General features: G+C 40.1%; 1 protein-coding gene across 4 annotated transcripts in view; it reads right to left on the reverse strand.

Moving 5' to 3' along the window:
• Window positions 1-15,381, reverse strand: part of LARS2 (leucyl-tRNA synthetase 2, mitochondrial) — a 119,608-nt gene that overhangs the window by 70,721 nt on the left and 33,506 nt on the right. For all 4 annotated transcript variants that reach the window (XM_073003520.2, XM_073003518.2, XM_073003519.2 and 1 more), the window contains 3 exons: window positions 8,091-8,198; window positions 6,088-6,247; window positions 4,565-4,669 (listed from right to left, as the gene is read on the reverse strand). In XM_073003520.2, coding sequence (XP_072859621.2) covers window positions 4,565-4,669; window positions 6,088-6,247; window positions 8,091-8,198 — 373 coding nt within the window. The remainder of the gene's footprint in view (window positions 1-4,564; window positions 4,670-6,087; window positions 6,248-8,090; window positions 8,199-15,381) is intronic.

The following is a 15,381-nucleotide window of genomic DNA, read 5'->3' on the forward strand; positions in this document are numbered from 1 at the left end:
TTCTCTAAATCTAAGAAACAGGATGAGTAGGGCTTCTCTGTATCGTTCTTGAAACTGCAACTTCACATGCTGTAGATAAATATGCTTTTGAAGTGGAAGGATGCTTCAAACCCTATTTGTGTGACTGGATTAAGGGTGGATGTCAGCTGTTACAGAAGACTAGGGCAAAGATTTCCAATGAAAATTAGGATTAACAGGTGGGACTTGTAATCAACTGTTATAGTGTTATGCTGTTCAGAATTCTACCCAGCCAGTCAACCCAATATTTCAGAATATTCCACTGCATTTTCTATTCCTCTACAATCTTCTGATTTGTTCCTCCAATAATTAATCAGTAGCAACATTTTCTCTAATTTTCAGCTCTGCTGGGCAGGGCTCACCCCCTCGCGTATGCAGGTCCGCTCCGCCCCTGTGTGAGACTCACCCCCCCCAATGTGGGGTTTCATCATGATTGGAACCAAAGGGGCTGGAAACAACTGCTTTGGGTTCATGGAGGAGGAGGAGCCCTGTACAGAAGGGGGGGGAGTCACTCGTGCAGCTGCCCACATTAGAGGGAACCTTGATCAGCAGCCTCTAGCTATTGAATATGCTCAGTACTTATTGGAATCTTTAAGGTCCTTGTCTCTGTCAAGAATATTTTCCAGGCCTGAGCAGAACAAGGTGTATTAATGAGTGACCATGATGAACAGGTGTGTACTAATGATGAGTCATGATGAGTCATGAGTGCTGACTCATACATGATGTAATGTCTAATGTGATTGGCCACAGGCAGATGTGCATAAGTATATATATATATCTACCTGTATGGTAGATGTACAGTATTTTCCTATTCTGTGATGAACACTATCCTGTTATGCTGCCAGACTGCACTGCTGTATATATCCTGTAAATACATGCTGGTGTTGGGAGAAGCTGCCTGTGTGTGTGTGATTTATTTGGACTTCCTGGACTGGACATTACTCTGCTGATTCTACTGAATTTCCGCAATTTTGCGCTAACAAGGGGTTATGGGCCCAGCGACGCCTACCTTGCGCCAAGGAAGCTGGTGAGTACCAGAGGGTGCTTTAGAGGCATATGGAAGAAGTCCAGGGAGGTGAGAGTTCTGCCGTTGAGAACCAAGGAGGGGAAAGAAAATGGAGGACCGAGAGAAAAGGCAGCAGCATGCAGTCGTTTGGGGAAGCAGGCAGGGAAGGCTTTCCCTTAACAAGGGTGAATGAAAATAATTATCAGACATGGGCAGTTAAAGCTGAAATGTTGTTAAGAAGGGAGGACTTGTGGCAGATAGTTCACAATCCCCTGGCCGTGCTTGATGATGAAGAAGAAAGGCTAAATGAGAGGGCTTTAACCACAATAATTCTATGCCTGGAGGACAGCCAGTTAATCCAAGTGTGTGAACTGACTTTGGCTAAAGAATGCTGGCAGGCTCTGAGACAAATTTATGTCAGAGATACAGCAGGAACAAAGGTGTCTTTGACCAGAAAACTATATAGAGCCAGACTTGAACGAGACGGGAGCATGTCTGAGCACCTGCAGAAAATGAAAAACCTCTTTATAGAGCTTCAGCAGAAAAGCGTGGTGTTTACGGAAAGCCACCAATTGTATGTAATCCGAAGCAGTCTCCTGGAGGACTTTGATGCATTGGTGACTAGTCTGGAGTCCATGCCAGATGATGATTTAACCATTGAGTACCTAACAGGCAGACTGCTGGAGGAGGAGCAACGGAGAAGTGAAAGATCCGAAAATAAAGTGAGAGATGACAGCCCACAGCGGAGGCGAGAAAACAGCCCACAACAAAGAATTGCTTCCAGGAGGGGAGAGCAGACAAGCAGAGCTATGACAGTAAGACACTGTTTTAAATGTGGTTCTGAAAAACATTTACAGAGAAACTGCAGAGAAGCTGGCCATGGAACCGAAAGAAACAAGGGAGGATTTCTCTTGTACAGGCTGGTAAAGCCAAGGTCCCCAGCTAGATACTGGATACTGGAGCTGTGTGCCATCTAACTAACAAAAAAAGATTTATTTTATTTTCTAGGAGCCTCGGAGCACAGCTTTGTGAGCTTAGCAAACGGAGAGAAGTCTGCCGTCACTGGAGAAAGGACTGTGTTTGTACCAGGCTTGAAAAGGGAACTTAGAGGTGCTTTACTAGTTTCAAAACTGGATTGTAATATCCTAAGTGTGTCTAGCCTTGAAAAAGAAGGTTATTCAGTGTCATTTGTTGATAGCACTTGTACAATTAAGAAAGGAAACAAAATATGTGCCTCAGCAAAGCTAGAAAATAATTTTTATGTGTTAAAAGGTAAAACAGAAAACATTGTGAAACATGATATGATTAGGAACACACCTCAACATGATCAGTGTGCCCACTTAATGCATAGAAAGCTTGGTCATGCAAATTTTAGAGTGATTCATAAAATGCAAAGCTTGGCTAAAGGTATAAAAATGAAACCTTGTAAAATTATTTAGACTGCAATATGTGTAAACTTGCAAAATCAAAAGAATGTCCAAAAGCCAAAGAACGTACTAGTCAGACACAAAGGCCGTTTCAGTTAGTTCATGCTGACATAATTGGGCCTTTTGCGCCATCTATGGGAGGAGCGAAGTACAGTGGTGCCTCGCTTAGCGATTGCCTCGTTTAACAATGTATTCGCTTAGCGATGGGTTTTGTAAAGAATTTTCCACATTGTTTAATGATGTTTCCTATGGGCGATTTTTGCTTAGCCATTTCGGGACCGTGCTTCGCATAGCGAATGTGTTTTGGGTCCCCTGTTTCGCTTAACGATGTCCGTTTTTGCAATTTTAAAAGTGTCTTAAAATGTTCAAAAACTGTTTTAAGTGCTCGGAATCGTTAGTGCACCTTCTAAAACGTGTGCAAACGTAATTTGGCTTTGTTCTGACTCTTCGTTAATTTTTGGTGAATTTTTTTCTCCCGCATTGGAATGCATTGAACCCAATTTTGACTGCGAATTCCCCCCCATTGGAATACATTTAACCCGATTTTGACAGCTGTCAAAATCGAGTTCAATGCATTCCAATGGGGGAGAAAAAAATTCACCAAAAATTAACAAAGAGTCAGAAACTGTTTTAAATGCTAGGAATCGTTAGAACACCTTGTAAAACGTGTGCAAACTTAATTTGGCTTTGTTCTGACTCTTTGTTAATGTTTGGCAAATTTTTCCCCCTCACTGAAATGCACTGAACCTGATTTTGACAGCTGTCAAAATCGTTTTCAATGCATTCCAATGGGGGAGAAAAAAATTCACCAAAAATTAACGAAGAGTCAGAAATTGTTTTAAATGCTTAGATTCGTTAGAGCACCTTGTGAAACATGTGCAAACTTAATTTGGCTTTGTTCTGACTCTTTGTTAATTTTTGGTGAATCTTCCCCCCCATTGAAATACATTGAACCCGATTTTGACACCTAACAGTCTCCTAGTGAGGGACTTTCTTCATATGTTTGTATTTCTATAAGCCTGTGGTTTTAGGGGACTTCTGATAACACCTCACTATTGCTTGTTTGGGTGAGAGGTACTATTTCAGTGTCTTAAGGACTGTGCTGAACATGGAGAAGCAAGGTTGCTATTAGTATTTTTCAAAACAGATGGGTCATACAATTTGTTTATTTCCACAATATTACATTTTCCATATATTTGTATTTATTTTTACTGATATTTCAGATAAAGGTTTTGTGTTATATATGTGTCTCTTTAAAGCTCAATAAATATAACAGTTAGATAACTATGACAGGAGAAATAATTTTTTTTCTGTATTTAACATCATCTGGCAAGTAGAGGACATATATGTAAATCTGTAAAATAAATTATGCATGATATGGAGAAAGAGGATATCTTTCTCCGTGTCTTATGATACTAGAATGTAGGGTTATCCAACAAAGGCAAATAAGGAGAAGGGAATTACTTCTCCACAGAGCACACAGTAAAAATGTGAAATTCCTAAGACGTGACTACTACCAGCTTAGAAAGTTTTTTTAAAAGAATTAAATAAATTCATGTAGGAAAGGTCTATCAATGGCTATTAGCCATGACTACCAGTCTCAGAGACAGCATGCTTCTCTCTATCAGTCATTGAGGAATGTGAGCAGAGGTGTGTCCTTCTACCCATATACTGCCTGGGGGTTTCCCACTGACATCTGACTGGCCACCGTGTAGATAGAATGTTGGGACCCACAGGTCTGTGGTTTGTTACAGCAGGACTCCTCAAACTTGTCATTACACCCCTTTTGGCCTCTGGCCTACAACCTGATCAGTTATAACAAGTCAAGGAGGAAGACTGGTGATAGGAGGCAATGAAAAAAGCATGTCTACCTTATTTCTTGCTGCACCAGATTTCAAATCACCTAATTGCTTTCCAGCTTTGAAATTAGCAAATCCAGTAGTAGTTGCATCAAGTGCAATACATCGCGAATACATCAAGTGCAGACAGTTATTTCTCCTTTCACAGATGCTTCTAGAAGCTATAAATGGCAATTTCAGCAGCTTCAGTTCTCAGTCCTATTATTTAAATACATTACCTTGAAACAACTATGGTGCTGGGGCTTTGCACTCACCTATTTTAGCCTCAAGAGACCCTTCAAATTCCAATTTGGCTGATACAACTACAGGAATCTCCTGATGAGTGAGCAAATTGATAGCTGTCACTGAAATGAGAGAGTCTACAAAAGAGTAAATTATAATATTATAATAACAGAAACACAATGTCAAGAATCTTCACTTATTACTACATAAGTCTATCTCTGTTTTGTTACTAAATCTTCACGAAGTAGCCCTTGGAGATCAGATGTTACCTTGCTCAAAGCAATACTGTACTGGCAATTTTGAATGTAATTAGTTTCCAATGCAAAGCTTCCTAAGCTACTCAAAGCTTTTTAAGATTCATTTTGTACCTTTCTCTTCTCTTCTTGCTGCCCCTTGAGAAAAGAATGATTATTCTTTAAGGGTAACGTTAAAGTGTTGTAGAAATCACAAACAATATTAATGCAGAAGTGAAGGCAAATACATAAAAATCTTAAGGTCTATGTATTTTTGTCATTACACTGGAAATGGTTTCCATATGTACATTTAGAATGACTGCCTCTTAATTGGGGTTATGTTTTGATTTTTCTATTTTCTGTCACCATTTGATTTTCAGAGAGCAGCTTTCAGCTTTTGATTCAGAGAGCTGTCTTCAATTTTCAGACAGTTTTCTTCCATCATAACGTAGAATTGCACAGTTGAAATTCTAAGTTATGGACCATGAAGTCCAGCCCTCTCAGAAAGGTATGGTGAAGAATCAAACTCCCAACCTCTGGTTCCATACTTAACCCCTGAGCTTTGGAGAGTGTAATTCTGCTTTGTGTCAAAAGGTGTCACTGTTGAATGTACCCTTTTCTCCAAAGACTGATACAATATTCTACAATTCTCTATTCTGATGAATCGAAGTACTAGCAAATCCAACATGTCTGTGTTTCTGTCTGGGGCCACGGAACATACAAATGGACTTGGGGGACTACATACGTTTCATCCCATGCACTGCATAATATTCATCCTTGATTTAAGATGTCGCAGAAGTCTTCAGTTGTTCCACCTATAATGAAGCACTGCAGCTTATAGTTGTTTTCAGGTGACAGGAGGACTAACAGCATTTCACCTGATCCTATAAAGCAGTGGTTCCCAACCCTGGGTCCCTAGATATTCTTGGACTGAAACTCCCAGAAGCCTTCACAGAAGCTGCACTGGACAGGATTTCTGGGAGTTGTAGTCCAACATCTGGGGACCAAAAATTGGGAACCACTGCTATAAAGCTTCATATTCTAGCTTGGCTTTTCATATAAACAAAGTATAGCGCAAACCAGTAGGCTGCCATACTGTGCATGCCTGCTTGCCTACTTCCCTTTGCCTCTCCCAACCTGTCTACTCGTAAACATTTTGGGACTATCCCTGAAACATATAACTCAGGCTATATATTTATGCTATCTTTTGCTACTGTATTTGTAAAACATTACATGTAAGCGAACCCATTTTACTCAAGTCTGATCCTGCCAGGCTACACAAATAATTTACTGCCTCAAAACTGATAATGGGGAAAAATCACCTTTGCCTGGAATGAACTCCTTCTGAAAGTCTTCCTTCAAACTACTATTTCCATGCAGCAGTCTGTGGCTAGGTAAGATATATAAATGGGACATGCCATATACAGCTTCAGGTGTATATGTATAAGCTGCTATTCTCTCTCCTGTTGGCTTGTTATTAATCTGAGGAAAATACAGGAAAAGTTACTGCAATTTTCTCTAGAGCAACATATACAATTGCCACTTGTAGACACCTTTAACTCTGTTTATGAATTCTGCACAGATGTTTTGAAGTCCATAGTCTGCACCTGAGCACAAAATGGCTCAGTTCAGACATAAATCCAAACCATGGTTCTTCAGATTAATTTTAGCTTGTTTGTATATTCAGTCCTAGCCAGACTCATTAACTGTTATTCTGGGCCAAAAAATCAGTATTGCAAGCAATGGATTGAAGCTGGCCTTTAACTCCTGGTTTGTATTAACAATGGTTTATTGTTACATCCAAACTCAGTGTCCTGGCTAAATCTCAGCTTGTTGATTGTTCTGCCCTAATTGGTTATTGGTTCCTGAGACAAAGGACTAGAATTAAACTACTCATGGGAATTAAAAGAATCTCAGTAGTACTTTCACAGACTTCTGTAACCTTCCTCGCTCTGGATGGTAACAAGTTCCTTTCTCTGCCATGTTCTTCCTGACATGCTGTCCCTCTCCAACTCAGTTTTCAAGCCCTGCTGTAATGCTGTCAGCAGAGCCTGGAAGCAGGAAGCAACGAGGAACACAGCTATTGTAACTAGCTACTTTTTGGGTAACGGAGGTAACAAAGTTGGATTTCCAAAGTACCATAGATCAAACTTACAAAGTAATATTTTCCACTTAACAGTCAAAAATTACTTTTAAAAAACATCCAAATAATTTTTAAAGGTATATTTTAGAGACAAGATTTCTGTTTAGAAACAAAGGTGTGGTGTTTTAGGACTGCTTTTAACTGAGAAGAATGGTACGGCCTCTCTGAGAAGAACATCCATGATGTTTCTCAAATAATTTCAGCAGCTGGCCAAAAGTAAAAAGACTGGAGATACTGCGCAACAAAAGATTTTGGTACAGCAACCAGGTATTTGCAGAGGCAAGGGACATGCAAGAAAACAATGTTAGTGGGAGAAACTGTGGTTTGCTTGACTATCTGAGAGGCAGATTTTACTTTGTTCCACCAACTCTGTCTGCCTTACACTCTATGGCTTAGTATTACAATCAAAGCAGAACAATAATTACCTAGAATGTAATCCTACGGATGTTTACTCAGATGTCAATCCACTTATGCTCAGTGGTGTGCTTAGGACTGCAGCCATAAGTACAAATGTTAGCAGAGATAATGGCTTTCAAAATAATCTTGGTTATACAAATTATTGCCAAACAGCCCTGCAGTTCTAAGATGATGATAATGATGACAGTCCTTCAAGGAAATCACTGAGTTCCATACGACTTGGAACAGGTTGATCAAGCAGATGCTGATCATTGAGATCTGTCCTTAAGAGCTACTTTTTGGTCCATTTAAGCATCAGAAAGCCAATACAGGCTAACTAACATCCAATTTATATCAAATGAAACTGCTATTGCAAATAGTTTGTAGACAAATATACTAGACTCTAGTATAACTAGCCAGGTTACAAACTGTTTACTAACTAACATTAGCACAAATGCAGCACCAGAAACATGGTTAGATCAATAGAAATAACCAATAGAAATGAATTTCAGCAAATATAGAAGCATGTAACTCAACAACATGCCTGAACTCTTAACCACAAATGGAAGAGTGGACAGCATTACATCTGCATTGAGCCCAACTCAGGAGCACTAAAATGGGGATTTCTTTGACCATATGTTGGTATCCCAAAATATTCAATTCAGAGAATCATCACTCCACATTGACCAGATATAATTTATAATATGTGAGTTCTAGTCTAACATTTTCAGCCTTCTGTAGCATACCATGAGAAATATCACTGCAATTTTCAGTCACTGGACTCACCTTTAAGATAAAGTCAAAATAGCACCCACAGCACTCGCCTAGCCAATGGGCTTGCATTTCTTTTATTCCATACCACTTGGGGAGATCTGACAAACCATCAGTCATGGCCTGAAGGAAGAAATGGTTAAAAATTCAAACACAGGTAAAGACTATTTGTCCAAACATGATCCTGCAATCCCTTTCTAACAACTTGGAAGCTTTCCTCTTCACTCCTATCTTTTCTTTTTCCCCCCTCTTTTTGAGAAACAAAGACTCAAAATCTCAAACTCAGATCCTGGAAACACTGCAGAAGCCATGGTGCAGAGCAGCCTTACTTTGAGTCCTCCTGTTATGCTGGACAACAACTCCTATCATGCACCAGCCAGTGGCTGAAATGACAGAAGTTGCTTTCCAAAAGTTTTGAAAGAGCACTGAAGAAAGCACACAACTAGTTGTTCCCTATAACATGGAAATGGTAGCTTTTTTGCATTTTATTATATTGTAAGAGATAATAAGACTCTGATGCTAATAAACTTTACACATGTGACTGAAATATAATTGAAATAATATTAATTTTCTTCCTACTTGAAAACCTACTTCTATCTTATTATATTCTTCTTGTTTATTATTGTCAAAATTTCAGCAAACTGAAATAATACATATAAAATATTTTAGCATTTAAGATATGCCACCAACTCTCACTTACTAAGAACAACCACATATCTTGTTCCATGTTTTCCTCCTGAAGATGCTAGATTTGACTTGCTGTCAAGAAAATACTATAACTTTCACTCCCATTCCCAATCACCAAGTAACAGTGAATATACACATGTGAAGTGAGAAAAAAAAACCCCTCAGGAAGTCATTGGATATGAGATTCATGTTTTCAAAAACTATGCTTTACAATTCTTGTCTTTCATTCAGGGCACAGAGTTGAAGATCAAAACTTTCACATTCAGAAGAACAGAAAAAAGATGACTTTAGATATTTGGTGCCTCAGAAAAGAAGTACAAATAGCACTTGGCACTCCACCAAATGGATACAAAGATAAATTCAATAACTGAAACAATTTCCAAAAAGGAAGTAATGTTAGTCTATTGTCACAAAAACAATGACTTCAAGGCATCTAATGTGCAGCAGCTGACCACAATCAGCTACAATGGGGGAAAAAGAAATCCCTTTTTACTATTGCTTCAATGGTTACCAGTCCACTTTTGATCACAATTCAAAGTGGTGGTTTTGATCTACATAGCCTTAAATGGGATCGGGATATCTGAGGGACCGTATGTCCTCATAGGAAAGTCACTGAGCATTAAGATCTTTGCGGGGGGCTATTTCCTTGCCCCCCTCCTTCTCAACCTTACACATGTGCTTGGTAAGGATGTGTGACGGGGACTGTACAGTAGCTGGTCCTCTACTGTGGAAGTCCCTTCCATAGCAGGTCAGGCTGGCCCTCTCCCTGCAATCTTCCTTTCTGTGGACAAACAAAGATCTGCCTCCCACAGATGGAATTTGCACAGGACATGTTGTACGTTTTGTCTTTTAAAATCTGCCTTTAAACTACTACAAACAGTTTTTATTCAGCAGTTTCAATGTCCTTAATTGTTTTATTATTATACTTTTGGGGGCAAAATTATGGTGAAAAAGTGAATGATGTTACATGAGTAATGTTTAATTTAAACAAATTGAAAACTTCATATCCTTCCCCCTTTCAGATCCTGAGGCTCTGTAGGACTTGGTTTTGTTCTCAGGAGGCTTTTGCAAGTCTTGGGCTCCCTCTCTCTCTTCCTCTCTCTATGTTGTGTCTCTGTCACAAGGGATAATCCAGCAGCATTTTTGGCATATCAAAGCCACCTTCCATCCCATGACTCCCCAAAGGCTTCCTCAGTTGAAACTGGGAGACAGAACGTTTTTAATTTGTCTAAACATTACTGGTGCCAAATGACTGGCATCCAGTTTGCCCCATGTAACTTTAGCCAACTGGATTTTGGTCACTGTATTTTAATATTGTTCCTTTAAATATGTTATAAGCCACCTTGGATCGCTTTGTGGGGGAAAAGGTGACATATATACAAAATGAAAAGTAATTCTTTATTAATGCTATTATTAAACTGATAAATTCACACTTTGCCCTTCCTCAAAAAAGTTTGAAACAGTCAATAACTTGCATGTATACGGTACACTTGAACAGGGAAAGTTGTAAAGAATTATTTACGTAGACCTCTATTTTTTTCACCAGTTGACCATTTGCTGTCCTTGAATAGCACCAACACATTGGTCACTGACTGGTTGATGACTGAGATCTGCCTTGCTCCATCTAACAGTAAGTCAACCACTGGGAGAAAATTTAATGGAATGGGCAAGCAATCCAATTTTGTGGAAAGAAAAGACATGGAAATTGCACTTCGCAAGAGCCTAAGAAGCCCTCGCAAATGACTAAATAAAATTCCCACAAAATAATAAGAGCAGAGATGTAATATACGGAAATGAATCCAAAGGGTAAATACGGATGCAGCTAAAGGTTAAAATGCAATCAAGCACACATTAAGAACAAATCATCAGTAAGCAGCACTTACATAATGCACCAAGGCAACAAAGGAAATAATAAGTCATTATTTGTATTGAAAATGGAAGCGGATATTAGAACAATCTGTAGCTTTAGAAGGTAGAATGAGCCATTACAAAAAACAGGAGTTCCTATAAAGATAGGCATCATGTGGCTTTTAGGCCCTACCCCCAAGAAATTTGTGTGGCTGGTGAGGCCCGTCGAGTTTGTATGTGTATAAATATATTCTGAAATTAATACATTAACTATTTTAACAAAATACACCCACACCCACAAACCCACCTTGAAGGGATGTGTTAAAATAATATTCCAGGAACACAAATAGCCATTTATGGCAACAGGCAGCCAGAAATGGCTATTTCTTCTGGAAGCCTCCAGAAGCAGTTTTCATTTTAGTGCCCTTGCAGAAGTACTCCTAAGGAAACCAGTCCCCAAAGTAGAAAGAAAACATGTCCCCATGTGGCCACTTCCTGCATACTTTAAAAAAAAAGCCAGACAAATCAATTTCTGAGCCTGCTGTGGCCTACGGTGGAGACTGGGAGCAAAGTTCTACCCTCAGTCTCCCTAAGCTTGCCCACCCTGACAGGGAGAGTTATGTTTTTTTCCCACAAGTTGGAACCATTTGAAAAATCACCTCAATTGATAAACAATGTTTATCAAAAGCATAAAGCATTCCTTAAAACGCTACTTCAAACCAATAATGGGATGAATTCTAAGAAATTTACAGCACACAGATTTTGCATGGCATTTTAGAGACTAAGAAAGAGAAGAGACTATATTGCTCTTGTGAAGGGCTGATGAGTTGTTAAGTGCATTGCAAAATGTGAATCAGAGAGAAATATAGAAATAATATTATTGTTTATGTCTAGTACTGTATGTATTTGCTTAATACACTCAGAAATATACAAATTATATGATTTCATTCCACAAATGCCTATCATATTTAACTTATATTTTGATCAACCAATACCATGGCACACTCATTTGTGTTCTCCCATAATAATGTTAGAAACAGATCCATGACTGAAAGAGTAAAGAACAGTATTAAGTACTGTACTTACTTTCTGATGCAACTGTTACGCAACTCTCTGCTTTGGAGCCCACATCTGGAATGATCTCCCCACTGAGATCAGATGGGTTCCCAATATAGATTGTTTCCCCTGCCAGCTGAAGATTGAGATGTCTGTCCACACATTTTTCCTGATCATTAATCTAGTCAGTTATCCCATGGGATTTTAATAAAACATCTGATTGTTAAATTGTTTCTTCACTATTTATTGTATGACTATTACAGTTTTTAACATTGTAATATAGTAAAGAGCCTTGGACGTTTTAAAATATTTTCAATTCCAAAGTATAAAAATGCCTCAAAGCATACCTAAATAAACTGGACATGGTTCTTGATAAAATACATCACGAAAAATATTTCTATGGCCACTTCAAAGGCTTGCTAAGCTATGAAAAAATCGAGACTATTTATGTACAAAATCCTTGGCAGGACAATATCATACTGTGATTTCAGATATTCTTATGGTTCTCACTTATTTTGGATGCTACCACAGTTTGTCTTAGTACACACTACTGTGTCTACCAAGAACCCCAAATATCTTTAGAAGCTGGAGGGTGGGCACAAGAAGATACAGTACTGGGACGAAGCTGTCTGTCACACAAGAAACACCTAACTTGGTAAGACAAAGGAAACACTCAATAACAAATACAGCTTAGCTCCCTACAAATGTCTCTTGCCATCTCAATTCCCATTCTGTATTCCAAGGAGCTAACAGGTTCCTCAGACTGACCTCACATAACAAATCAAGGGGAGAAAGGGGATGTGTTTCAGGGGTCTCAGACCCATTTCACCTGCTTTCTGGAGACAAAACTCATCTTCTACACCAGTGGTTCTTAACCTTTGTTACTTGGATGCTTTTGAACTGCAACTCCCAGAAACCCCACTCAGGACAGCTGGTGGTGAAGGCTTCTGGGAGTTGCAGTCCAAAACTCCTGAGTAACCCAAGGTTAAGAACCAGTGTTCTAGACCACTGGTTCCCAAACTTGGGTCCTCAGATGTTATTTGACTAAAACTCCCAGAACCCTTCATCACTAGTTGTGCTGGCCAGGATTTCTTGCAGTTGCGGTCCAAGAAATCTTGGAGACTCAAGACTGGGAATCACTGTTCTAGACTATCCAACATAAAACAAAGCGGGTGGAAGAGACTGTGCATGCCAGACTAAGCTGGTCCCAATTTAGTTATCTGGTCTGCTGAACTATGGTTTATTGGCCTCAAAATTAATTCAGTATCTGTGCGTGAGGATGAGAGTAAAACCAGGGATACTCTCCAGGGTGTACCGTCCGACTCCCACATCAACAGAGCAGAAGAAGAGACAGAGATCATTGAAAGAGGGTTAAAGCAACTGGAAATAAGTACAGAAACACCAGGGGGCGCTAATTTGGCGGGAAAAGGGGAAGATAGAAAAGAGGGGAAGGAGGAGGGGAGAGCAGTCTGAAAGAGGAAAACAGAGAGGTGTGTTGGGCTGAGGAGGATATTACAGGGAAAAGAGAAGACTTAGTAGATCTGATACAAGAAGGACAGGGGAATGGGTAGAGTTTCGAGTGCCCAGGGAATATGCTGAAAAAGAATGGAAAAGACAAACCTATAGAAAACCACCATATTGGGGTGAGACAGAGGAAAGGAAAAGGAAGAAAGAATATAAAGCTTGGGTAAGGAGGGAAGAACAAATCAAAGAACAGAGATGTATGGCACCAAATGGGAGACTGTGCAAACACTGTTTGGGCAAAACTTTCTTTCTCACAATATCTGAAACTAGGAAAAGCATAGTCTAGGGGTCATTATAAATCTTGTTGTTAGGCATCCTTCAGTCTTGAAAGACATTGGTAACGTGCTCTGTATGGAGGACTTGGAACAGCATCTAGTGTGGCTGAGAACGCCAATTCGAGAATGACAATCCCTTCCACACATAAGAAAAATACAATCTGTCCCCTGTCCAGCTCCTTGATTTTGCTGCTTTCGCGACTGCCTCTTTGCCTCGGCCTGCTGGACAAGGGTCTCTTCAAATTGGGAGAGGCCGTGATGCAACGCCTGCCTCCAGGCTGAATGCTCAGATGTCAGGGTTTCCCATCTGTTGAGGTCCATTCCTAAGGCCTTCAGATCCCGCTTGCAGACGTCCTTGTATTGCAGTTGTGGTCTCCCTCTGGGGCGATTTCCCTGTACTAATTCTCCATACAGGAGATCTTTTGGAATCCGACCATCAGCCATTCTCACAACATTCCCGAGCCAACGTCGCTGTTTCAGTAATGTATATATGCTAAAAATTCCAGCTCATTGTACTCTATTTGGAACTTTGTCCTGCCAGGTGATACCAAAAATCCGTCAGAGGCAACAAATATGGAAGGCATTCAGCTTCCTCTCCTGCTGTGCACAAAGGGTCCAGGACTCACTGCAGTACAGGAGTGTGCTCGGGACACAGGCTCTATAGACCTGGGTCTTGGTATAGGTCGTTGGCTTCTTATTGAGCCATACTCTCTTTGTAAGTCTAGAGAACATGGTAGCTGCTTTGCCAATGCGTTTATGCAGTTCGACATCTAGGGAGAGAGTGTCAGAGATTGTTGAGCCAAGGGACAGAAATTCATGAACAACCTCCAATTCTTGCGTGGAAATGGTAAAAGAGGGTGGTGAGTCCATGCCCTGGCCCATGACTTGTGTTTTCTTCACGCCGATTGTAATCCAAAGTCTTGGCAGGCCTTGCTAAAATGATTCATGAGTTGTTGGAGGTCTTCAGCAGAGTGGGCAACAAGGGCTGCATCATCGGCGAAGAGGAAGCCCCGCATGTATTTCAGTTGGACTTTGGTCTTTGCTCTCAATCTAGAGCTTTCCATCTGATCTAGTCCGGAGATAGACACCTTCTGTTGCAGTTCCAAAGTCATGCTTCAGCACGACAGCAAAAAAGATCCCAAACAGGGTTGGCGCGAGAACACAGCCCTGTTTCACTCTGCTTCAGATGTCAAAGGGATTGGATGTTGAGCCATCAAAAACTACGGTGCACTTCATTCCCTCATGAAAAGACCTCATGATGTTAAGGAGTCAAGGTGGACATCCAATCTTGGGAAATATTTTAAAAAGCCATCCCTGCTAACCAAATCAAAGGCCTTTGTGAGATCTACGAAGGCCACAAAGAGTGGCTGTTGTTGTTCCCTGCATTTCTCCTGCAACTGTCTGAGGGAGAATAAAATGTCAGTGGTGGATCTATTAGCTCAAAATCCACTCTGTGATTCTGGATAGACTCTGTCTGCAAGCACCTGGAGGATCTTCAGCACAACACGGGCAAGCAGCTTCCCTACAACGCTGAGAAGAAAGATGCCACGGTAGTTATTACAGTAGCCCTTGTCTCCCTTGTTCTTGTATAATGTCCTGTGGTACTCCACCTTCCCTCCAGCAAAGATGCAAGACTTCATACAGTTTGGTGGTGATGATCTCTTTACAGCACTTCAACAGCGATGTTATCTTTTCCAGGTGCTGGAGGCATTATAAATCAAAGTATCACAAATCCTAGTTTGGAAGTTAACTCTGAAACTATTTTCTCAGTTCTGATATTCTTAAAAACTTTCTATTAATAAAAAAGCCTATCACTTATTAAATATATTTATCACTCCTCATCCCAAAGTGAAGCACAAAAAAGATAAGATCTTTTTTTAAAAAATAGATGAAAAGCAACGCTTAGAAACCAATTT

The sequence above is a fragment of the Pogona vitticeps genome, chromosome 6, assembly GCF_051106095.1.
Source record: "Pogona vitticeps strain Pit_001003342236 chromosome 6, PviZW2.1, whole genome shotgun sequence".
Classification (NCBI taxonomy): domain Eukaryota; kingdom Metazoa; phylum Chordata; class Lepidosauria; order Squamata; family Agamidae; genus Pogona; species Pogona vitticeps.